Source organism: Sciurus vulgaris, assembly GCF_902686455.1.
Source record: "Sciurus vulgaris genome assembly, chromosome: 5".
In the NCBI taxonomy this organism is placed as follows: Eukaryota; Metazoa; Chordata; class Mammalia; order Rodentia; family Sciuridae; genus Sciurus; species Sciurus vulgaris.
The window spans coordinates 92,835,371-92,860,145 of NC_136465.1; the positions used below are offsets into that span (position 1 = coordinate 92,835,371).

The 24,775-nt window shown below is 37.0% G+C and overlaps 1 protein-coding gene across 1 annotated transcript in view; it reads left to right on the plus strand.

Annotated features, from left to right (window-relative positions):
• IRAG2 (inositol 1,4,5-triphosphate receptor associated 2) overlaps positions 1–24,775 on the plus strand; it is a 130,790-nt gene that overhangs the window by 63,068 nt on the left and 42,947 nt on the right. The window contains 9 exon segments of the mRNA XM_079139884.1: positions 448–582; positions 1,505–1,606; positions 2,520–2,683; positions 13,260–13,383; positions 13,816–13,978; positions 20,598–20,659; positions 21,775–21,855; positions 22,611–22,704; positions 24,513–24,660. Coding sequence (XP_078996010.1) covers positions 448–582; positions 1,505–1,606; positions 2,520–2,683; positions 13,260–13,383; positions 13,816–13,978; positions 20,598–20,659; positions 21,775–21,855; positions 22,611–22,704; positions 24,513–24,660 — 1,073 coding nt within the window.

Genomic DNA, 24,775 nt, shown 5'->3' on the forward strand with positions numbered 1-24,775 from the left:
TACATCTTAAATGTGCCTGAAATGGGCTTTCGGAGCACAGGGAACGTGTGTGCTTTGTGAAGCACCGTGTGAGCATGCCTGTTGTGGATGGGGGGAGACAAAAGAAACCAACCTTATTTCAAAGGGGCATATTGCACATTCTTCCCACTTTTGCCCTCTGAATGTAACTTCCCCTGTTTATTAAAATCAGTGCCATAAGTTTCTACTACCTACACATAAATGCTATCTGTTCATAAATGAGTTTTTCTTTAAAACAAAATAAATATTCAGATGAAAGTATTTTAGGAAGAAAATGTCCACATTCTTTTTAGGATACAGAAAGATTTCACAAGACTGTTCAGAGCTATTTAATGACAATTACATTGACCTGTGAGTATCATTTTCATAAAATAAAAATAGTATTCTTTATTAGGATAACAGTTGTGGGTATTTTGGTAATTGTTTCAGAACAATGATACTGAACGGCAGTACAGTGTAACCAGCTTGTTATCTCTGGACACGGTGATAGACCAAGACATGCTGCTGTTCCTAAGAGAGGCTGAACAAAAGGGAGTGGAGTTCACAGCTGCACTTCAGAAGCTGGTATTTTGTGGCATACCTGTGTCATGACATTTTACTCTGGCTAGGAATATTTGCATCTTAGTGACCTACAAGCACATTTGCTGGGTCCAAATGTCCAATTGTTTCAGAAATCATGTGTGTTGAGACCCAACTTAACCCTACTATGAGAAGACACTCAAGCCTTCCTGAAGTTGATCTTCTGATTCTGGGTCAGTTAGGACTAACAGATTGATCTTGGGCATGATGTCATGAGCTTGTTTTCCCTGTGGGTTCATCTTTAACACTGAAGGACCGAAGACATGGCGTCTGTTGGATAGTTTCTTTCTCTTTGTTTCCTTTTCACTAATGGCTGGTATATCTCCAATTTGATTCCCACCCCACCACCCCTGGAAATTCTAAATGGTTGGATAAATAAAAGATAATATCTTCCTCTTTGTATTTCTAGTCCTTTTCAACAGAGCCTGTTTATAGAGGGAACATACTTTAATGGATGATAAAAAATCATTAAAAAGGGTTGGGGTTGTGGCTCAGTGGTAGAGCACTTACCTGGCATGTGTGAGGCACTAGGTTCGATTCTCAGCACTACATATAAATAAATAAATAAAGTATTTTTGACAAATAAAAAAATATTTTAAAAAATCATTGAAAATGATTGACTCTGTTTAAAAGGGGAAAGAAGATGAACAGAATTTGTTCTGGAAAATGGTCTGTCTGTACTTGCTCAGTATATATACAATGCCCCAAAAGAGTTAGCATGTAAGCTATGGCCACTTCCTCAGATAAAGGAAACTCACTGGGGAACATTCCATAAGACATAAGACATTCCACTAGACACTATCTAGTGGTAGAACTTTGGTATAAATTAATTCTTATATATAATAGCACATGGCTTTGACTTTAATTTCTAGTTAAAGATGTGGAACTTTTTTTTTTTCCTCCCAAGCATGAAGAAGTCTCTGAGGTTGGAGCCTTACTTCATAGCTTCCAGCTGTGGGTAACTAATCCAGAAATTACTGTGAAAGAAAAGTGGGGAAAGCAACTTGCTGTAAGTGTTCTATGATTTTCCTGGTTTTTCTTCTACTTTGGTAATTCAGGTAATACTTATGGACAGTAACAACAGTACGATTTCCTAAGACTCTATTGTGAACTTCTGCCATCTCAGTCTGATGAGTCTGAGTATGTGGGTGAGCAGGAGGGTTAGGGTGCATGGGTGAGTCAGAATGTAAGGATGTATGAACTGTGGTGAAAGACAAGGAATAAAGAAGACAACTGAGTGAAAAAATGTTTTATTTGTTTCTTCCAGAGAACTGGCCAGTCTAAGCCCGGCTTTTCCTTGGCCGATTAAAATTCCCTAGCTTTTGTAGAATGATTATTGTATAAAAGAATCTTCTTCCTGAATCTCCAACTGCTTTTTTTTTCTCAGGAAGTAGCAGAATGGTTGAAAATGGGGACTTCTTAGTAGTTATCCCCAGCTTTATTAGAAAGGAAGCATATAAGAAAATATCTCTGTATCTCTGCTTCTTGACAACAAGACTATTTCCTAGTGTCCATTAGAGTAGGCGTTAAAAAAAAAACCCTCTGGAATATTATTTTCAAACCCTTTTACCAGTCTAACCTTTTTAAAAAGTTGCTTCTGAATATAATAATCAGTAAATACTGATTATATTGCATTACTTTATCCCACTTTGTTCTAGAACAATCATGATGATTGTTGGAACGGTCAAAAATCCACTTAAGAAAATAAATCTCAGTTCTTAACCACCTGACAGGCACTTATTACATATTGTTAAATCAAGATAATCAACTAATCACCTCTGAGCAATTGAGAATTCAGTTATACTTTTGGAATCCAATAGCTGTGAATGGCTTTGAGATGGGGATGTCCATAGAATTTTATATTCCATTTGTCATTTGTTTAATAGTAAAGTACAGAGTGTGTTTTATGACTTTTCTTATAGGAATTCAAACACATTATGGAAGAGAAGCTAAATCTTTGCATATTAATGCTGAAAAGCTTGAGAAATCATAAAGAACCTCTTGATAAAGTATTTGTCAAATTAATAGAGACTTTGAAGAAATTCAGGCTGGACTATTTTTATTTCAGAAAAGAATTTCTTTCCAGGTGATGATCATTTTTATACAAGAAAGCCATGCTTTAAATACAAGACATGATTATGTTTTGGATTCAGCCTTCTGCAAATTGTATTCCTTGGTTTCAGATGACACTTTTTCAGAGAAGACATTCTGTTTGATGATCTTGAATTGGGAAGTGTTACAAAATTTTTCTTGAATTTTTTTGATTCATTGTACACAAATGGGGTATAACTTCTCATTTCTCTGATTGTACGTGATATAGATTTGCACTTTTTGTGTAATCATACATGTACATAGGGTACTGAATTTTGTCTCATTCTATTATCTTTCCTTCCCACCACCCCTCCCATCCCTCCCATCCCTCATTTTCCTCCTCACAATCCAATTCAATGTTCCTTCATTCTTCCCTTACCCCACTACCCCAGTTATGTATCAACATCCACTTATCAGAGAAAACATTCAGCCTTTGGTGTTTTGGGATTGGCTTATTTCACTTAGCACGATATTCTCTAACTCCATTCATTTACCTACAAATGCCATAATTTTATTTTTCTTTATGGCTGAGTAATATTCCATTATGTATATATACCACAGTTTCTTTATCCATTCATCTACTGAAGGGCATCTATCTAGGTTGTTTCCACAATCTGGCTATTGTGAATTGAGCTGCTATAAACATTGATGTGACTGTATCACTGTAGTGTTCTGCTTTTAAGTTCTTTGGGTATAGGCCAAGGAGTGGGATAGCTGTGTCAAATGGTGGTTCCATTCTGAGTTTTCTAAGGAATCTCCATACTGCTTTCTAGAGTGGCCACACCAATTTGTAGTTCCTCCAGCAATGTATGAGTGTACCATTTTCCCCATATCCTCACCAACACCTATTGTTGCTTGTGTTCTTGATAATAGCCATTCTAATTGCAGTGAGTTGGAATCTTAGGGTAATTTTGATTTGCATTTCTCTAATTGCTAGAGATGTTGAACATTTTTTCATATATCTGTTGATTGCTTGTATATCTTCCTCTGTGAAGTGTCTGCTTATTTCCTTAGCCCATTTATTGATTGGGTTCTTTATATTTTTGGTGTTATATTTTTTGAGTTCTTTATAAATTCTGGAGATTAGTGCTCTATCTGAAGTGTGTGTTGTGGTAGTATGAAATTGACTAGTATGTTTTTAATTGCAAATGGTAAACTTGAAAATCTGTGGAGACCAGTATAAAAATTATTTTTCTCTAGAAAAAGAATGTGGAATTATGGAATATAGAATTTTTTTAACCAGAAGGAATCATGGAGAGTCTTTAGCAAACTCATATTTTTACAGAAGTCTGGGGCATAAAGGTGAACTGATCAAGTCCTGAGTTACTAATAGAAGATTAGAACTTGAAGGCAGCCCGTGGATTCCTTCCTCACTGGGCTGTGTTCCATTCTAGTACACAATGCATCACATTGAGCACTACTCAACAAAATTTCAGTTACATGAAGTCATGGGGAATAGAGAATAATAAATGAAAATAACTTGCTTTCTTATCCTTCCTCTAATCTCAACAGTTATGATTATGGGGAAATTCTTGACGTTTTACACCCTGTAAACCACATACTAAACAAAGACAGTGATTATATCTTTTGATGACCATGATACAGTTGCTAGGCCCTACCATACTTAGCATTCACTTGAGAACTGTTTTCTGAATGTACAAAAGGACATGGGTGTATGTTGAACAAAGTAAAACATGTAGATAGAGGTTAAGATAATCTTAAAGAAAATAATGCCAGAAAGTGGCAAATGTAAAGAAAGTAGATACCAGAAAGAGGTTAAGTCTTGAGAAGGAAGTCTTGAGAAATAGATCTTCTGCTTTCCCCCAGAGCGGGTAGCCCAGACTTCCCTGTGGTGGTAAGAGGTGTGGGTTAAGTGGATATGTAGCTTCCTTTCCAGATGCCATCTCCATTTAAAAGAAGCATTAAAATTCTACTTGGCAACAAAGAGCTATTTGGAGAGAAGCCTGAATCATGATCTTCTCTGAGTGAGTGCATCTCTGTGTTGTCCTCTGCACATGTAACAGTCTGGTTTAATCATGGTAGATATCTTCTGTCCAGACATGACTGAACTGGACCTAGTGCTAAAATTTGACAGCTATTTATCTCTAGAGAAGTTCATTAACTTTGTCCCAAGTCACTTAGTTGGAATTAAGCAACGACTGGTATTCAGACCTACATATCTGACTTCAAAGCCTCTTTCAACTATTAATCCCCCACTGCCAACTTCTTAAAATCTGACACAATATTCATTAAACATATTCCTGGACTCGAGCATTGGACAAAATACTCCTTATCAGCATAAAGGGTTATAGCCCATGCCATGCCTTCTGTACATAATTTTGAACAGACAGAACTACAAAGAGGCCAACTTGAAATAATTTGACTGAATTTTAACTATGGATAAGAAACATGAAGTATTTTGTGGGGATGAGGGAGGGAATATTGATTAAAGGTTGATTTCCCCCCCCCCCCACCCTCCCAAGAGCTATTTGAGGAAGAGAAAGCTCCCATAGGTCCCAGTGCTGAGGGACGGAGGGACTTGAGTGGATGGAGGAGAGGCAGTGGGAGGAGGAACTGCTCTCTGAGGGCTGGGTGAGGAGAGCGAGTTGTGATTGGCACACCAACCCTCCAAATGTGTGCTGGAAGCCTGTTCTTTGCTAGACTGCTGCTTCTGCCCTCATTCTCCTCCCCCAGGTGCTGAAAAATGATAGAAAATACGACAGAAATTTCTGCCTCTGTGAAACTAACATGTAATAAGGGAACCCAAATAATAAACATATAATTACAATAATGCCAGAAAGTGGCAAATGATGTGAGGAAAATTAAAGCAAGATAGGACAGAATGTTGGGGCAGGAAGACCTAAATTTAGAAGGAATAGCTGGGAATGTTCTGTCAGAGAACTGTGGGATGTCTGGTAATGTCCTCAGCCTGAAGATGCTGAGACGCAGAGTTTGGAAGTGCTTGGTGCTTGAGCAGCAGCCAGAAGTCTGCTCTGCTGGGTCGTGGTAGGAGGTGGGGTCCGAAACTTAGGCAGGGGTCAGGGCACACACAGACTTGCAGATCATGTTTGAGTTGAGTTTATTCTGAATGTGGTAGAAAGCCATTCATGGGTGGATGAGATGACTGCTTTATGAAAGATCTGCCAGGTGGAGAATTGTCTTTAGAGTACAGAGGGAGAGCAGGAAGAAGTTTTTGTTTTTAACAAAACACCATCATATAAAGACCCTACATAATCATTTTTCTTGATTGTGACTCATTTTTTTCTCTTTGTGGTTAAAAAAGATGTAAAATTTCAGAATACATTGCATCCGGTAAGAGAAAGTAGAGTTGAATAAAGTCTTTATTTCAGGAACGTATGTATATGTGTTGAAAGGTAAGATACTTATTGGGTCATGATCAAAAACAGTCACACAGAGAAGAAAAAAGCCCCAGAATGATCCATAGAGGCGTTGTAAAAGCACCGACGAGGGGTGTAGTGTGGGCCAGGGCAATAGCTGTGAAGGTAGTAAGATCTTACTGGATGAAAACTAAATCCGAGGGCAGATCAGAGCTAATGTGCTGGTAGAATAGATGTGGGGGAGTGCAAGAAATAGTTGTGCTGAACTTAGAGGTTTTGGGTCTGAAAACTACATAAATAGTATGTTAGATGGCAAAGTCTGGGATATAGACAGGATTGGCAGGGGTTGGTATAAAAATCAAGATTTAGCTCAGGACATATTAAGGAGGGATGTTAGATTTAAAAACATGCTCAAAGCTAATACATATACACCTCTTAACATGATAATGAAAATTTCTTTGGGAGAAAAATTTTTCAAAGATTCAACATCTGTTGAATATCTTTAACAGATGGTACCATCTAATTTTTTTTGAAAAGCTATTTCAAATACTGTTATGGTTTATAAAATCCATTATGTTATTGTCTTATAGGTTGAAATATTAGTGATTGAAAATTTTAATATTAAATATGGATTTCTGTTGGTTCATAAGGTCCTTCTGCTTTCTCTTGGAACACAATCAACATTCTCCACTTTAGGCTATTCCTGGAAAAGAAAAAAAGTACATAAAATTGACATCTTAAACAAATCAACCCAGACAGGTAATATCAGCAAGATGATGGAATAGGAAGCCCCGGACCCTCCTTTTCCCTGAGGACATACTGATTCAACAACCATAATACATGGACCAATTCCCTTTCTAAGAAACCCATAAATGAATAAGAGTCTGCAGCCTGGGCTAGAATGAAACCAGCCACATCAAAATCAGTAGAAACATTCAATCCACACTCACAATAATACCACTGCCACACAGCATCAAGACTGGAAGGAAACCTCCAGCTCCCAGTTTCTCTCTGGGGAAGGAAAAAGACCACATGTTCAACATTCCACTGTGTAGGGATCTATCCACGGCTTCTGTCTTACCCAAGTACTGATGGACCCTGGAATACTTGAGATGCCTGGGAGATAGGACACAGAAATGAAATAGGTTGTTAAAATGAGCCTGTGGGCACTTGCCAGACTTCTGTATCCCCAGCTCAGTGCAAAACACTCAGACAAAAAAACCCTAGATCCCAACTTCTCCCCAATGGTGGAAGAAGGAGAAAGTTGAACCACCCATCCAGTGTTTTGGCTTTTGGGAAAGTTAGACCAGAGGACTGCCTTTTGTCTTTATCTGCCTCAGAGTCCTGAGGGAACCCATTATATTCTAAATGTCTGGTGCCTGCTAAAAACCAAAACAGTAGTTTGGACTAGTTATGAATGTTCGAGATGCCCCTGGACCTTTACCTGGACCAAGTGAGAGTTTTCTCTTGTAGAGGCCTGAGCTGGTTTTTCTAAGTAGATAACACAAAAGGATTAGAAGAAAATAATGTATTCTAAACAAAGGGGAAAAATAAATTCCAGAAACTGATCATAATGAAACAGATGAGTGATTTTTCAGACAGAATCTAATGAAGATGCTCAATGAAGACAGAATAAGGACAGAATTTTAACAAAGGATAGAGAATATTTAAAAGTACAGAAATCTTAGCATTAAAAAATACAATAAATCAATGGGAAAAAAAATCAACAGAGGTATTCAACAGCAGACTAGATCAAGCAGAAGATTGGTAAACTAGAATACAGGTTATTGAAAATTATCCAGAGGAGTAAAAAGTAAAAAGAATGGCAGGGTGAACAAAGCTTATGGGATGTCATCAAGAAGAATGACATACATGTGCATTTGGAATTGCCGAGAAAGTGAGAGAAACACACCCTTGGTTTTTATCTACACCTTAGATTGTAGGCCTCAAACAAGAGAAGGCCCTCAGAGAGGTTATTCAAGGAAATAATGTCCAGAACACTTCCCAAATATGAGGAAGGAAGTGGACATCCAAATCCAAGAAACCCTATGGACTGCAAACAAGATAAGACCCAATAAATCCATATCAAGACACATGATCAGATTGCTGAAAGTCAAAGAACATGAAAACAGCAACATGAAAAGGGACTCATCATGTTAAAGGAGATACTCATAAATCTATTAGATTTCTCAGCTGAAACCTTGCCAGAAAGTTCTGCGGTGATGTATTTAGAGTGCTGAAAGCACAAGAAAATGATACCTAGCAAAACTGTCCTTGAAAATGAAGAGGCAGACTTTCCCAGGACAAAAACTGAGGCTAAGGCAGGAGGATTGCAAGTTTGAGATCAGCCTTGGCAACTTAGTGTGACCCTGTCTCAGAAGAAAACGGGGGGGGGGGGGGGGGGGGCAGGGCTAGAATGTGCCTCAGTGGTTAAGCACCCCTAGGTTCAATCCCCAGTATTAGAAAATTACAAGTAACTTAACTATAAAAATGTTAATGGATGCATACTACAAAAAGAAATATTGTATCAATTATGAAAGTATGTGGAGAGAAGTATAGTATATGAGATTGAAAATATTGTACAGCTGTAAAATGTTTTATGTAAGCTCCATGATAACAAACCAAAATACTTTTAGAAGATATACACAAAAAAGGAGAAAGCAATCAACGGAATTCAAAGGAAGAAAGGAAGAGAGGGTCAAAAGAATTATGACACATAGAAAACAACAATGTGGTGACATGGTAGTAAGTCCTTCCCTATCAATAATTAAATGTAAATAGATATCCACAAAATACAGTGACAGAAATTCTAAAATGATGTGACTTAGATGCTATAAGACTCACTTTAGATTTAAGAGCACACATAAGCTAAGAGTATAGGAGTGAAAAATATTGCATGCAAATGGTAAAAGAACAGGGGTGACTCTACTTATATTAGGCAAAATAGAGTAAAAATCTGTCACAGGAGACAAGGTTGTTATATAATAAAGGGTCAATTCATTAGGAAGATATAATCATAAATGTCTATGCACCCAACATCAGAGCACCTAAATATATAAAGCAAGCATTGACAGAACTGACAAGAGAAATAGAATAGATAGCAATACAGTAACAGGAGACTTCATTCCTCCACTTTCAATAATAAATAGAACACTCACAGAAACAATAAGGAAATGGCACACTTGAACAACATTACAGATCAAATGGATCTAACAGACGGACAGAAAATGCCACCCAACTGCTATAGAATATCCTTTCTTCTCCTGGTGCACATTGAACATTCTCCAGGATAGATCACACAGTAGGCCACTAAACAAGTGTTAACATATTTGGGAAGTTTAAAATCTCTTTCTAAACAATACAATGAGACTAGAAATCTGAAGCAGGAGAGCTAGAATATTTACTAATGTGTGGAAATTTAACAAAGTAGTCCTGAAAAACCAATGGGTTAATGAAGAACTCAAAAGGAAAGTTAGAAAATATCTTCAGAGAAATGAAAACAAAGAATATGGGATACAGCAAAAGCAGTGCTAAGGGAAATTTACATGAAAAAAGGAGATCTCAAAAACCTAACTTTATACCTCAGTGAATTAGAAAAAGATCAACTTAAGTGCAAAGTTAGAAGTAAAGGGATAATAAAAATTATATCGAAATAAGAAAGCAACAACTAAGAACTAGATTTTTGAAAAGAAAAGCCTATCAAATCTTCAGCTGTAGTAAGAAAAAAGATTCAAAAGCAGAAATAAAATTAGAGATGACATAACTGAAGCCACAGGAATACATAGAATCATAAAAAAAAATTGTTGGCCAACACACTGGATATGTTAAAACTAATAAATTCTTAAAACATGCAGTCACCCACGACTGAGATAAGTCTGATCAGACCTATAACCAGTAAAGAAGACTGGGCTGGAGATGTAGCTCAGTGGCAGAGTACTTGCCTTGTAGCCATCAGGCCCTGGGTTCAATCCTCAGTACCACCACCGAAACAAACAAACAAACAAAAACAAACCCTAAAAAACCCAGCACCCGATATCAAAGCCAGGTAAACACGCATTAAGAAAACCCCAGGCCAATATTCTTGATGAATTATGAGCAAACCAAATCCAACACTACCAAGTGGTTTTATCCCTGGGGTGTAAGGATGGTTCAATATATACAAATCAAATTCATGTCGAGTACCATGTTGATCAAATGAAGTAAGTCACACAATCATCTCTCTAGATGCAGGAAAAAGCATTTAACAAAACTGTCTTTCATGCAACACAGCAATTGGGAATTGAAGGAAACTAACTCAACATAAAAGTCATGTATACAAAGCCCACAGCTAAGATTTAACGGTGAAAAACATTTTCTGTAAGATCAGGAACAAGGCAATGATGCCTACTTTCATCGCTTCTGTTCTGTTGTACTGGAAGTTTTAGAACATTTTAAACAAAAGGCTTGAAAATCAAAAAGGAAGACTATAAGATTATTTCTATGTAGTTGACATGATCTTAGAAAGCCCTGATGATTCCACAAAAAATTGTATTAGAGTAAATGAATTCAATAGTTTCAGGATACAAAATCAACACACAAAAATAAGTTTCCATATGTTAATAGTGAGTTATCTAAAAGGAAACTAACTTAGAATTGCATTAAAAAGTAAAATAGGAATAAATTTAAACAAGGAAGTGAGAAGACATACTGAAAACCACAAAACATTGATGAAAGAAATTAAAGACAAATAAATGGAAATATATATGTTTATGGATTGGAAGACTTTACATTGCTAAAATGCCCAATACCCAAAGCAATTTATAGATTCAGTGTGATTTCCAGCAAAAATCCAAATCATACTTTTTATAGAAATAGAAAAAAAAAAATCCTAATATTCATAGGGAACCATGAAGGACCCTGAATAGCCAAAAAAGGCTTGAGACGAACAAAGATGGAAGCATTATCCTTCCTGATTTCAAAATCTACAAAGCTGTAGCAGTTATACCAGTATGGTACTGGCATAGTGATGCATAGACCAATGAATAAAGCAGCCTAGAAATAAATCCAGGTATATATTTGAGTACAAAGAATACACAACAAGTAAGGTTAGTCTCTCCAACAAATGATATTGGAATATTGTGTATCTGCAGGCAAAAGAATGAAATCAGACGAGTCAATTTAAACCTATGATCTGGAATTGAAAGAAAATGTGGGGGAAAGTTCATGACATTGGTCTTGGCAAAATTTCTCGGATAGGACACCAGAAACACGGGAATAAAAGCCAAAATGAACACGTGGGATTGCATCAGACAAAAACTTTTCTATAAAGAGACAGTCCTCAGGATGGGAGAAAATATTGACAAACTACATCTGATAAGGGCTTAACATCCAAAATATATGAGAAACTCAAACTACATAGCAAAAAAATTTTTTGTTTTAAGAAAACTTGATTTAAAAAAAATGGGTTGAGTAGACATTTCTCTAAAGACACACAAATGGCCAACAGGTATGTGAAGAGACGCTCAACATTACTAACCATTCAGGAAAGGCAAATATTATCTCACACCCGTAGGATGGCTATTATAAGCAAAAAAAGTTACTTTTTGAAGATACAGAAAAATGCTTGTACATTCCTGGGAATGTAAAATGGTGTAGGCACTATGAAAAAAGGTATGGAGGGTCCTCAAAATATTAAAAACGGAATCCCCATATGATCCAGCAGGCCCACTCCTTGATATTTACCCAAAGAACTGAAATGAGAATCTTGGAGAGAGATTTGCATTTACATGTTCATTGCAGGACTACTTGTAACAACCAAGATGTGAAACAATCTAAGTGTCTGTTAGTGAATGAACAGATAATGTATGTACCATGGAATATTATCCAACCTTACCAAAAAGGGAATTCTACCACATGTGGCAATAATTGTGAGCCTGGAAGACTCTACTAAGAGAAATAAATTAGTTATAGGACAAACATTACACTAGTCCACTTATACAAGCTGCCTAAAATAGTCTAACAGTTTAACTGTCAAAAATAGTTAAACCTGTAGAAACAGCAGAATGGAGCTTGGAGAGGGAGGGAAAGGAGAGTTGCTATTCAACAGGTATAAAGTTTCAGTTGTGCAAGATGAATATGGCGTAGAGACCTGTACAACTTTATGCCTATTTAATGATATTGTATATTTATTGTGTATTTACTGAGTGTTCTTACTACAGTTAGAAAAACAAAACTACCACTGACTAAGCTATTGGAGAATGCTTAGTAGATTGTGTAAGGTGATTTAAGTAATTTTTTGTTGTAGTTGTTAAGGTGTTTGTGTGCCATGATGGCAAAGTATTCTGTGAGATCATTCTTGTCTTCCACGTGGTTCTTCTTGTAACCATGGCTGGGTTTTGCCAATGTGCAATGGGATTCTGAGTGTGTTAATGTTAGAGAGCATGAAAAAGGCCTAAACCTGATGATATCTTTTTCACTGCTTTAAAACTCTGCAAATTTATCATCCCTTTGAGTTAAGGTCCTTATTCAAGTCACATTGTTTCCAGATAAGCATTGATTTGTTGACATGTGGCACAGATTGAATAATCACATTGGCTAATAGAGAACACATACGTTCATATATATTTTGAGGATCAGTATTGGATCCAAATGAGGGGTGACAATAATCCTAAGATTGGTGGAAGGGAAGAAGTAGGGAAGAGCTACAGAAGAGACAACTGCAGCAAAAATGTTCACAGACAGCTTTCATCCACATTTGGGGTGCCTTCCTGTGCCAGTGACACCAGTGTACACCATGATTGACAACCTTTAAGGAGAAAGCATAGGGTCATGAAACAAAGCTCTTTTTGGTTTCCTTTCCCTCCCTCACTTCTTTCTTTCCTTTTCTATAAAGGCTAACTGCAATGTATAAGTATTGCACCTCTCATCCTGACCTTTTTATAGAGCCATCCTCTATGCAGGCCACCAATTCTAAGTACTCTAAATGCAGCTTGTGGGGAACTGAATGTCCCAGTGTAAAATAGGCAACCAAATGTCCTCATCTGTAAAGTCAAGTCTAAGTGATCAATACACTTGTCTTAAAATTCTGTGTTTGTGTAGGATTAATATGTACGTAAATACTGTCATTTTTTCCTCTTATCTTTGAGGAGTTATGAGTTTGAATTTGTTGGTTTCCCAAAGTGACTGTCAGTTGAAATGTCACTAACAGCTTGTGGTTTGGATTGTTTTTTTTTTTTTTTCCCCCTTTAACGCCAGTCAGAAACAACTAGAAACCATTAAACAGCTGCAAGAAGATGCTGTCAACCAGGAAGTCATCCTCAGGCAGAAGCTTCAGGAAGTTTGCTTCTCCAGCAAACGTCTGGAGAAGGCAGAAGAGCAGGTAGGGTGGACTTGACTATGTTAGATTCAGGGCAAGTCTCCTCACATGTCCTTAGGGCCATGAAGTAAAAATGGAGGAGAAACAAAAAAAAAAAAAAAAAAAAAAAAGAGGAACTGTGAAGCTAAGTCCCTAGTGACTGGCAGTGAGCGGAGGAAGTAAGGGGGGAGTTGTAAAAGAGGCGGTGTCAACAGCCTGCTGATGAAAGAGGCGACTTTGCAGAAGGAGGCGACTTGACATATCAAGACTTCTCCCACTGTAGAAATAGCTCAGGCACACCAAGCCCATGCAAACAGCCACGGCAGAAGCGGAGAGGAGGCTTATCACTTCCCTGAGAAGAAAAGCACATTTTCAGTTTCATGTGTTGAGTGAGCGCTCAATTGCTTTCTTCCCTGGCCACACTGCTAAAATCCAGTATTAACTGTACGTATCCAGGTTAAGGCTCCAGATCAGGCCGCCTATTCTGCCAGCGAAAAAACTAAGTCTTTACTGCATAAATTAGAGGAAGCAATTTCAGAACAACGGAACCTCCAAACTATAAATAGTGAGTTATCAAATACTTGCCAGAAGCTTGAGGAGAAGACAAGAAAACTGAAAAGTAAGTAGCAAATATTCATTTATGTCCCAAAGCATTTCATCCTAAAGCGGGGACCAAAGGACTATGGTCAATTGTCTAGATTACAGTTGCTGTGTTGTTACTGAATCTATGACTGGGGAAGGGTTGGGGGAGCAGGCAGGATTGTGGGGCTCTCAGAGAGGTCTGCCTAGTGGTTAGGTACAAGGATTTAACATTAGCTTTCCGTTTGCGTTATTTGTTGTGAGTTAGATTTGTCCATGAGTGTTTTTTTTTTTCTTTTAAAATTAAACTTTGAAATCTCTGAAAGTAAACAAGAAGTCTTGTGTGTATGGGATATTTGAATTTGCAAATTGCTTGCATATTCTGTGAATTTATTAACCAATTTTTACCCATCGTATGGTAGAAATGGCTCTACTTTTTAATTTTCTTCTAAGGGGATTAGGCAAAATAATTATGAATTCAGTGTGTAGCAAAATATTAAGTATGTGTGAAAATATTTAAAAATTGTAATGGTAGTTTACATACATATTTTGCGTTTTAAAAATTGAACATTTGTAATTTTTCTGTCACCTACTAGTGCATAAGCATTTACTAAGAATATATGTGAGAAGATAATTATCAAATTACAAATGTCAGATTATTTATAAACCTGTTTTAGTCTAGAAACAAGTACAATAAACATAAATCTTATTTAGCCATTTATGAGCCAACTGCTTTTGTTCAGCGAGCTTCTTGTTCTAGCAGTACAACAATTGTTCTTTTTATAGAAAGTTATTTGGTTTGAGTAATAAACAGCTAAATATAAGCTTAAGGTTAGCTAGAAATAAAGATTTTCAAGCTTGTGTTTGTTTTGAATTTATTGGACCCTTTCTGCTGTTACCTGAGAAAACTTCTTAAGAACCAAAGGAATTATCTAGTTTTGAAATAGCAATGACTATTCAACATTTGGTTATTATTTTTAAGCCTTTATTAACTTGGTAATTTTCAATAATTTATTAACTTGGTAGTTTTCAGTAATTCTAAGTGTCAATTTATTTTGATTCACTCGTCAGCAATATGAGACATGCTTTCAGTCAGTATATATATTTTATTATTGCTTAGAGGGCACTGGGAAAGGTTCCCTTGTGATTAGAACTGTTCATGTTGCCTAAATAATAAGGCATTTCAATTTTGGTTTAAGACATGTCTGCTTTAGATACTGTCCTCTGTGGATTAGTCTTGTGGTTCAGTTATAGTTATCTTTTGATTAAATGTTATACTCCATAATTTTATAGACTGCTAAGAATTTGTCTTTCCTCATTGCATGGTGTCCTTGACTCTCCTTCTTGGAAGAGTCAACTTTTGTAAATGATCCCAAAGTGAATACTCTTAATATTAATGAACTTGCAATTGTTTTCCAGTTTATTCTCAGGGGTAATTGTATCAAGTATTAGAAGCAGCATATGAAGGCTGCCCTGGGTTGAATGCACAAATTTTTTTCTGCCTGGATTAAGTAGGGTGGACAATTCCTTTCTATCTCAAGTTGCTCATAAGTTCCCTGGATTTATGAAATCCCTTACTTGTTTGGATTTTTTCCTGTCCAAAGAAGGCATACACATCAGGAGTTTGCTTCTAAGAACATTTACTTACATGAAGGTTTTTCTAATCCCTTAAAAGTCAGCCTTTGGGAGAAGAGGGAAATTTTGATAGCCCTTGCTTTTCAAAGTGGACTGTATAGCATGTATTCTCCATAGACTAGGGACAGCAGAGGTGGGGCAGTTATCGCAAACGCATCCACATGCATTTCACCATGACCACTGCCACCACATGCTGCTTCAGTTCTGAATCAGACATTTGAATTCTGAGTCAGAAAAGAAAAATATTTCAACCTACTTAGCTTTTCTGAAACTCTCTGGCTAGTTTTAAAAAACAAAGTGTTTATAACCATTGTTCTCTGATCCACGTATCTTTATCAGCAAATTATGTGTGATGCAGTTGGTTTGTCCAAATGCTCAGGTCAATCACAATGTGTACAAACTAGAGGTGGGATAGCGTTTATGACATTTGATTAAAAATCCTGAACTGAGTATTGACTAAATAGTACTGTATGTTTTTCACCTGCCACAAGGACTGATCTGAGTTATGAAGTGGTCAGAGTGGTTGCTCACCTCCATGAAGTGTGCCATTAGAACTATAAAATTTATCTTTTTTAAAAAATTTATCTTTAGATGTTGATAGACCTTTATTTTATTCACTTATTTATATGTGGTGCTGAGAATTGAACCCAGTGCCTCATAGATGCTAGGCAAGTGTTCTACCACTGAGCCACAATCCCAGCCCAAGAACTATAAAATTTCTTCACATCTAAGTATCTTGCTAATGTAGGCAATATTGGATTTAAAGGCACGTTTGCTTTAAAAAGGAAATCTAAACTTCTTGATCTAGGGTATGTATACGACACATTGGGGCACATCTTATCTACAGGAAACACAGACTAATTGATCTAATCCAAACCACCATCCCTTTACTATCTGCCATCTCTTGTTCTATCTAACATGAAGCCTTTGTTGAGTCACTCATTTAATAGAATGAAGGAATTACCTTTAGGAACGATAAAGATTTCCTTTAGAGATCCCAAGATGCTTCCATATTTCATAATTCCTCATTTGAACATAGTATCTGCACATGAACTTCACTGTTTAGAGTATGGATGTGAGAGTCACATTTAAGCATTCAGCAAAAAAAAAACAAAAAAGAGGGAATTGAGTCAAAGAAAGGGGGCTCTGGGTGGCTGAGACAGTTAAAGATAGCAGGTGTCGGGATAAGTCTGAGGAGAATACCAGAGCCAATTATAACTTGTTCAACAGCTTTGATGAGATAGGGGCCCAAATTTTCCCAATGAAAAAAGTAGATATGCATGAAATAATCTAGGAAGTGTGGTGTAATAGTTGAAGAGCCTGGAATTTGAAGTTAAGCCAGCCTTTGTCCCCACTCAAACTCTACAGAAGAGGAGCTAGGTGAAGTTGAGCCAGTCACTTTACCTCTCTGCACCTCAGGGTCCTCTTCCACCAATGCGGTTGTGATGTGCAACAAGTGCTGTATGGTAGCTAGCACTTGACCTTAGGTGGTATACATTACATGTTCTACTGGAGCATGTTCCTATGAGTGAGTTACCTCTTCTGTGATTATTGGTTAATGCCGAATATCATTTTAGTGTAATAGGGAATTTCTATTGTTTCATTCACTGTCTTCTTGGAAATAGGATCTGGGTTGGAAGGCATAGAAAGGAAAAACCCCTTAGCTTGGCTGCTGAACAGGCACCAGGAGCCCTTTTAGCTTTATTTTGTGAAAATTCAAAACAAGGGTTTGCACCTGCCCCACCCCCGCCCCCCACCCCCTCCCCCTCCCTCCCTGCCCTCTCCCCACCCCCAGAGAGCCTCAACCCCAGCCTTGCAGAGCTCTGCATGGCAGATGGCTTGTTCTCCTTGGCAGCCCTGCTGCCTGAGAGTTCCACTTCCACCTGCATTTTCTTAGCACCCAACCAGCATTGTTCCATTTGAAGGTCCCCAGCATTTTCACTCTGTTGTTTTTTTGTGCATTTCTAATCTCTGTGAGGCCTTTTGAGATGCATGTCTGGGTGATCCATTCTCTCTTCTTAGGTACTAATTATTTAATGATTGTGTTTACTAGACTCTGGTGACAATGTCACATAAGTTTTTTTTTAGTGGTTTCTTCCTAATTTATCTCTTAAGCCCTCTTATTTTTGTTGTCATTTTCAAGTCTTTTCAGATCTTAAGTGCCCTGTCCCATCAGCCCGAGGAATGCACATCAGAACACAGAACTTCTGTCAGAAATTTCCCTTCAGCTACTTCCCAGTTGATGCCCCTCCCTCACCTCCACCACAAGAAGCAGCCACTGATCTGGTCAGGGTAGTTGGCATGTTCTAGAATTGAGCTATACCATATGTACTCTTTTATGTCTTTCCCTCAGCATAATATTTTTGAGATTTATTTGTTTTGTCAGTATAATTTTTTGTTGAGATAAAAGATAATTATCTTTTCCCTGTTATTAGACCTCTGAAGTATCCACCATTTTAAGTTATAATGGCTAAGACTGCCTTGAACACGTGTGTACAGGTCTGTGTGTGGATATAAGTTCCTATTTCATCTAGAATAAATGCCTGGGAACAGAATTGTTATGTCATAGCTGATTGCAGCTCTAAATTTTAAAGAAACTACAACTCTTCCAAAGTGTTGAGCATTCCACGCTTCACCAGCACTTTATGGAAGTGCCATATCTTCAATATCTGATAGTGTCAATTTCTTGTTTTAGCCACTCTACTGACATTTCATCATAATTTTAATTTGTGTCTTTTAGATGACTAATGAGGAGCTCATTTTCATGTACTGAATGGCCATTGTGTATCGTCTCTGTGAAGTGCCTATGTTTTTTCCCCTTTTTTGAATCAGGGTGTTTGTTCTTTTAGTTTCTTATAGTCTGTGGTTAATGAATCCTGATATTTTTAATGCACAATTTTACAGAACATGAGTTTTTTTTTTTTTTCAGTAAGCTATATACATACTATTTTAAAAGTCCATATGCCATAAATGTGAAGCATCATTGGTAACTAATATTATTACCGTTCTAACAATGTTATGACTTTTAATTTTCAAGTCAATTAATTGTAGGGCCTTTGCCTAAAAGCTTCATTGCATAGTCATTTAGAAAGTTGCTTTATCTCAGCAACTCACCAAGACACCTGGTCCCATTTTATATCACAGATGGCAGCTGCAGGGGATGTAGTGGTCATTGCTTTATTTGTTCCTATGCACAGCCTAAATGTCCTAGACACATTGCAAGTCCAGCTCCAAGCAGAAGAATGCAAAGGTGAATGCAAATTGAGGTCATAAACAAGCTTGTTTTACCATATGGAAAATATGGAAATAGTTGCTACTTATTACATAAAACATCTGTTGAAAGAAGGTTTTCAATTTGAATGCTTTGAGATAGACTGTTTCTAAAACCCAGGATCGCCTGGTGGGAAAGCAGATGGGTAATTTAGACAGTGCTATACTAACTCATTATTTCTTCTGAAGCACAAACTTAGTTTGATAATTCTAAGAATTCTGAATTTGTGTTTTGTTGACGCACAACCCTCAAAAACAATGGCCATTTCTGAAAGTGTTGTTGCTGTTTTGAATATAGGTCAGGAGGAGGACAGGGTTTTATTTCTTAGACACTGAATTTTTAAAACAAACTATGAGCTCTAAGTATTAATGAAAAAAAATTTATTACTTTTATAGTTTTGAAATATTTTTAAATGGCATATTTTTTATTGGCCTAGGAGATACTTAGTACTGTGAAATTTAGTTGAAAAATAAACTATCTTTACAAAAATTTGTATAAATATAATTTTACATAGATAAGATTCTATATAATTAAAGATTTTAAAGCCTAATTTTCCTGAAAAATATTTTAAATTATGTACTAATTTTTACACATATTACTAATATATTTTCATTTCTCAGAAATTTTTCAGGCTGTTGAGATATAGAACTGTTGGTCTATAAAATAAGCAGTACCAGATTGTTGTGTGTTTTGGATACCAGAAGATCTGCTGTTAATAATTTTCCTGACTCTTAGTGATTTTTTAAAAAAAAATAGTGGTAGCTATTAATATGCTTCCATCTAGCAGAGCTCCATTCCCTTGTTTAATTTTTGCTTTGAATCTTCTGTGGGCTGAGAAAGCAGCCGAGCTTGTGAGAATAATGTATAAATTCAGAGCCCAGTGTTGGTGATGTGTGAGATTTGCCACGTGAGTAAAGGGCATAAATATCAGTGTCTATTTTGGTTGTTGAAAAGATGTGGGCTATTTTCTCACTCTTGGCTATATTTTAAAGTATAGATCGTCAAATAAGTATGTTACTATTGACTTAAATAGCTATATCCCTCTCCCCCATGGCCCCCATTTCCATTATTTGAGAAATAAGACTTGGAAAAGTTACTGGGAAGCAGATTTTAGTAAGTAGAGAGACAAATATTTTCAATGTCATGGGATATAGCACACTGACTCGACTATCGTCCCATTGGTCTGAACTTGGGTCCATTGCTTGTCATTCATCATCTCAATCCTCTGGAGGTAAGTATTCTCAGGCTTTCGGGTTAATTTATAGAATTCTGGGGTTGTGGGGCCCTAAGTAGGGTTCAAACAGAGGCTTAATGGACAACAGATTTCTGCATGGTGGGAGATTGGACTGAATGACTTTCTAAGGTGTTTTTCTTGTTTTGTGGTGTTGGGGACTGAATCCAGGGCCTGGCACCTGCTAGTCAAGTGCTCTGCCACTGACCTGACCTACATCCCCAGCCCTTGTGTTCTTATTTTAAGATCGAATGATTTTGTGACTCACTTCTAGGAGACAGATCACTGTGTCTATCAAGGTCAATTTTAAATAGCCAACCGGGAGAATGGTTGAGCTGTTGGAGCTGTTTCTCTATTCCCCGAAGTCTTAAGTGGTCAATGCCATTCTAAGAAATCAGTGTTATTCTCCTTTTCTTCAGGGCCCATATTCAAAGCCATTACAATTTTATAAAGCAACGAAATGAGTGAAGGGAAGGGGGTTTAAAATAGTCATATTGAACTGGTTATCAATTCTCTTCTTAGCAACTGGTGAGGTACTTCGAAAGCAGTTAACTGAAGGACAACACCATGGCTTGCTGTTTCAGGTAAAAAAACAAAACAAAACTCTGTGTGATATGGGCTTATTTACTGTGGGAAAGATTTACAGCTTGTATTAGGTTTTGAAGTTATAATATATAATGGTTTTAATCATTAAATTAAATAACCAACTCAGAAGAAAACACTTTGGGAGACTTTGTTTTCTTGTTCGCAAAAAGTTTTGAGCAAAATGAGGGGAGAACTCACATTAGCGAGTGACTCTTAATAGCATCTCCCAAAGAGGAAGCATTCCAGAGTTTGCCCAGCCACTGTATCTGTTAGCAGACAGACGGTTTTGTAGGCACCTCCTATCTGATAGGAAGGGTGTATTCTTTGATTTAATACCATATGCTAAAAATTTTGAGTACCAGGAACAGTTTTAGTGCTTATGTCTATTTTCTTTCTCCTATTTGAGTTAAACTTTCAAATACCTTTCTGTCTGGATATCTCAAGAAATCCATGGTAGACTTGAATATATTTATTTCCCTTATGATGCTTGATGAATCTCCTTTTTGGTTCATAAATGAAGAACATAAGGGAACAGAGAGATTGGCACTGGAGCAAGGAGATGGGTGAGGGAAGAAGAGTGATATTTGCTGATATCTCTTTCCAGGGCATAATGCAGACAACATCTGTTTAAGCAGGAAAAAAAAAAAAAAAATTATTCACATAGAAAACTAGTCTAGGCAGAGTGCCCGAAAAGCCCCTGTTCAGCAGGGGAAAAAAAAAAATGTCTGTATCTAAAGAAGTCTTAATCATTTCAAGAACACCAATAAAATGTTCTATTATAATGTTAATCTTATAAATATGTATCTGCCTTTTGGATTAAGACCACAATTTTATTACTAAAAAAATTTTCATAACACCATTTTACAACTCCAAGTTATGTCTAACAAGCTTCCTTGGCTTCTACCTAATTTCAATGACAAAGCCATTCAGTTTCTGTTTCCTGATTTTTGAGTTTTCTTCCTAGATCAATGAATGGGTAAAATACAATGAGAAGCTTGCAGTGACAAATAGTTTCCGTGAAGTAGATAGAGGGCACCCACCTCTGCTGGACTTTGCATCTTGGACCCTTTCAGTCCTCCATCCCTCAATACACTTTGCCATTTTCTTATTACAGAGATGTTTAGATGAGGAATTTTCTCGTGATGACCCCCTATCCTGCACAGAAAAAATTCAACCATCTCTTCAAGAAAAACTGGTAAGCATAAGCTTTCTGAAATTATTTAGTATCAGTTGCTATGATGAAATAAGAAGTGGAGTTTAGTATGTATTAGTAGCCTGAGGATTCCAAACACAACATACTTTCTTGAAAAGATTCTTTTTTTCCCTCTCTCTCTCTCTCATACGCATACTATCTTTTTAAAAATTTTAAAAATATTTTTACAGACTGTATTTTGAGTCACTGTACACAAAATACAACTTTTCATTTCTACGGTTGTACACGATGTAGATTCATACCATTTGTGTAATCATACATGTACATAGGGTAATGATGTCTGTCTCATTCCACCATCTTTCATACCCCCACCCCCTCCTCCCTCACGTACTACCTTTCGGTTGTCCAAGAAGTAGCAATATATTAAATTTTTTGATTGTGGTATTATAAGGAGTTATATAACTAGACTTGTCCCTCATGCTTATGTCTTTCCTCAAAGAGAAGTCACTTCGTATCAAAGTGTAAATTATTTGTGTTGGTAATGCAAGTATTCTGTTAGATTACTGAACTGTAATTTTTAAATGAGTGTTCTAATTTTGTTCATAATGTATACCTTTTGATTAAAAAGCATGCAATCTTTTTTCACTTGACATCATTTATTTTCTTTCTGACTTCTCTCACAGGACCATTTGAGACCAGTGATATTCTTTCTGCTTTGGAAGATAAAGAAAGTAGATTAGAAACTGTTTTATGTTATATTCCTTTAGACAGCTAATAATACTTGGTTTTCCTTTCAGAAGCGGTGTTACCACAAACCACTCAGTGGTCAAGAGGCAAGAATTCACACTCCCCTGACCTTGAAACACACATGCTGGTATATGCCTCTGCTGGGTGAGCTTGGGTAGCCCCTCCTCCTGCACCTGCTCAGGCATAGCTTTGGTGGGGCGTATTGGGGGCTTTTTTTTTGAAAGGGCAAATAATTCATTAAAATTATATTTGTATAGGAAGAATTGTTGAATACTTGAGTATTTATCCCTGGGTTTGGTCAATCAATATGTATTTGAGTACCTACTCTATGCAAGACAACATATTATGTATAATAAAGAACAAGTCCTAAAATAGCCTACAGATTGGTGGGAGACAAGATCTACACTCAAAGACAAGAAGTAAGAGAGTAGCCCACAGAAGAGGGGAGTGTTGAACCAGGCTTCAAGGGATGGGTTGGGTTTGGAAAAGAGAAAAGTGTGAAAAAAGTATTTCGATGGATGAGAATCAAATGGGCAGATGAAACAGAATAAAAGGAGAAGTAAGAATATAAAAGCCTCAAGTGTTAAAAGAAGAGGCAAAGCTCATTGTGGAAACTAGAGGGTTTTGGTTGAGATGCAGAAGGAGGTTTGAAGCAAAAGCAAGTTGAGGATCCAACTGTGGACTGCAATCGAATGCCAGGCTGAGGAGAAAGAGCCATAACCTAGGAGATGCTCAGCACAGCCTGGGTGCAGCCAACAGCAGAAGTTCATGCTGGTTCTGGAATGCCAAAAGAAATGGGATGCTTATCAAATAAATGTAAGAAGACATTAGAAAGACAGTGATTTGTGGATCATTAAACTACAGAAGGAGAAACTACTACCACCACTGATGGAATTGTCATTTTGTGTCAGGCAATAGATTAGGATTTTACAGAGATTATTTCATTCACGATAGCTCAGAGATAACCACCACCAACAATAAGTCAGCACTTAAAGAATGCTTGCTGTGGGTAACATATCTGTTAACTCATTTAGTTCTCACCACAGCCTTAGGCTGCAGATGCTAATGTGATTTCCATTTTATTTTATTTACTTTTGCTGTGTTGGGAGGAACCCAGGGCCTGGTTCATACTAGGCCAGTGGTCTGCTATTGAGCTACACCCCACCCCTCTATAATTACCGTTTTAAAGACCAGGAAGCAGAGGAGGGGCAATTTGCTCAAGGCCATGATCACTGTATATATACATAAACTAAGGCTCAGAGTGGCACAGATATTTACCCAAGGTGACACAACTGACATTTAGCAGAACCAGGATCAGATCTAAAAAATTGTGCTTGATTGAAAAGCCTTTGTGTTTTCTATTAAACTGCTACTTCCTCTACCCACATAAAAAGATGTTTCCCAAAAAGAATGACTTGTCATTCTTACCTATTTCCTGTACCATGTTTTGATGAAATCTAATCACAATGCCTGATACTTTTCAGGAGTCAGTTGTTCAGTAAAGGACCAGAAAGGAAATATTTTAGGTCTTTCAGGCCATACAGTTTCTGTTGCAACTATTCAACGTTGTTCCTGTAGCACATAAGCAGTCATGGATGGTATGTTCATGGATAGGTATGGCTATGTTCCAATAAAACTTTATTTACAAAACAGGAAACTGGCTAAACTTCCCTGCTCGCTGAAGATTTTTGACCCTCTAGCTTAGGGGACAAAGATGTTCTGTCCTATACCCCTCACTTTCTTTATTATTTTTTTAAAATAAACATTTGGCATCTCCACCGCTGTGTAACCCAGCATCATGGGAGTTTATGTTAAATACTTATAGAATTGGATTGAATTTTGCTTTTACAGAAATGGTTCTGTCAATCAAGTCTTAAGAGAGGAATAATTTATTCTTTAACATGGTAAGAAACAGAAGTTAATCTCTATTTTTATTCCTTTCTGTTCTATAGATGCCTTGTATCTGGATAGTCTTACAGTGATTCCAAGGCCTCAATTGACATCTTCCTCATGTATAGCCAGCCCAACCCATGCTTCGAGTGAAAGACCCAAATATGGAGAAATAAAGGATGGTGCTTTGGATGTGAAGAGACAACACAAGTAAGTTAAAAGAGCATAATTTACTTTCTTATGGAAAATATGGGAAAATTATGGCAATGGAAGGACAAAAGCAGCACTTGGAGATGCAGAAGAGCAAGGGTTATTCAGCACCACT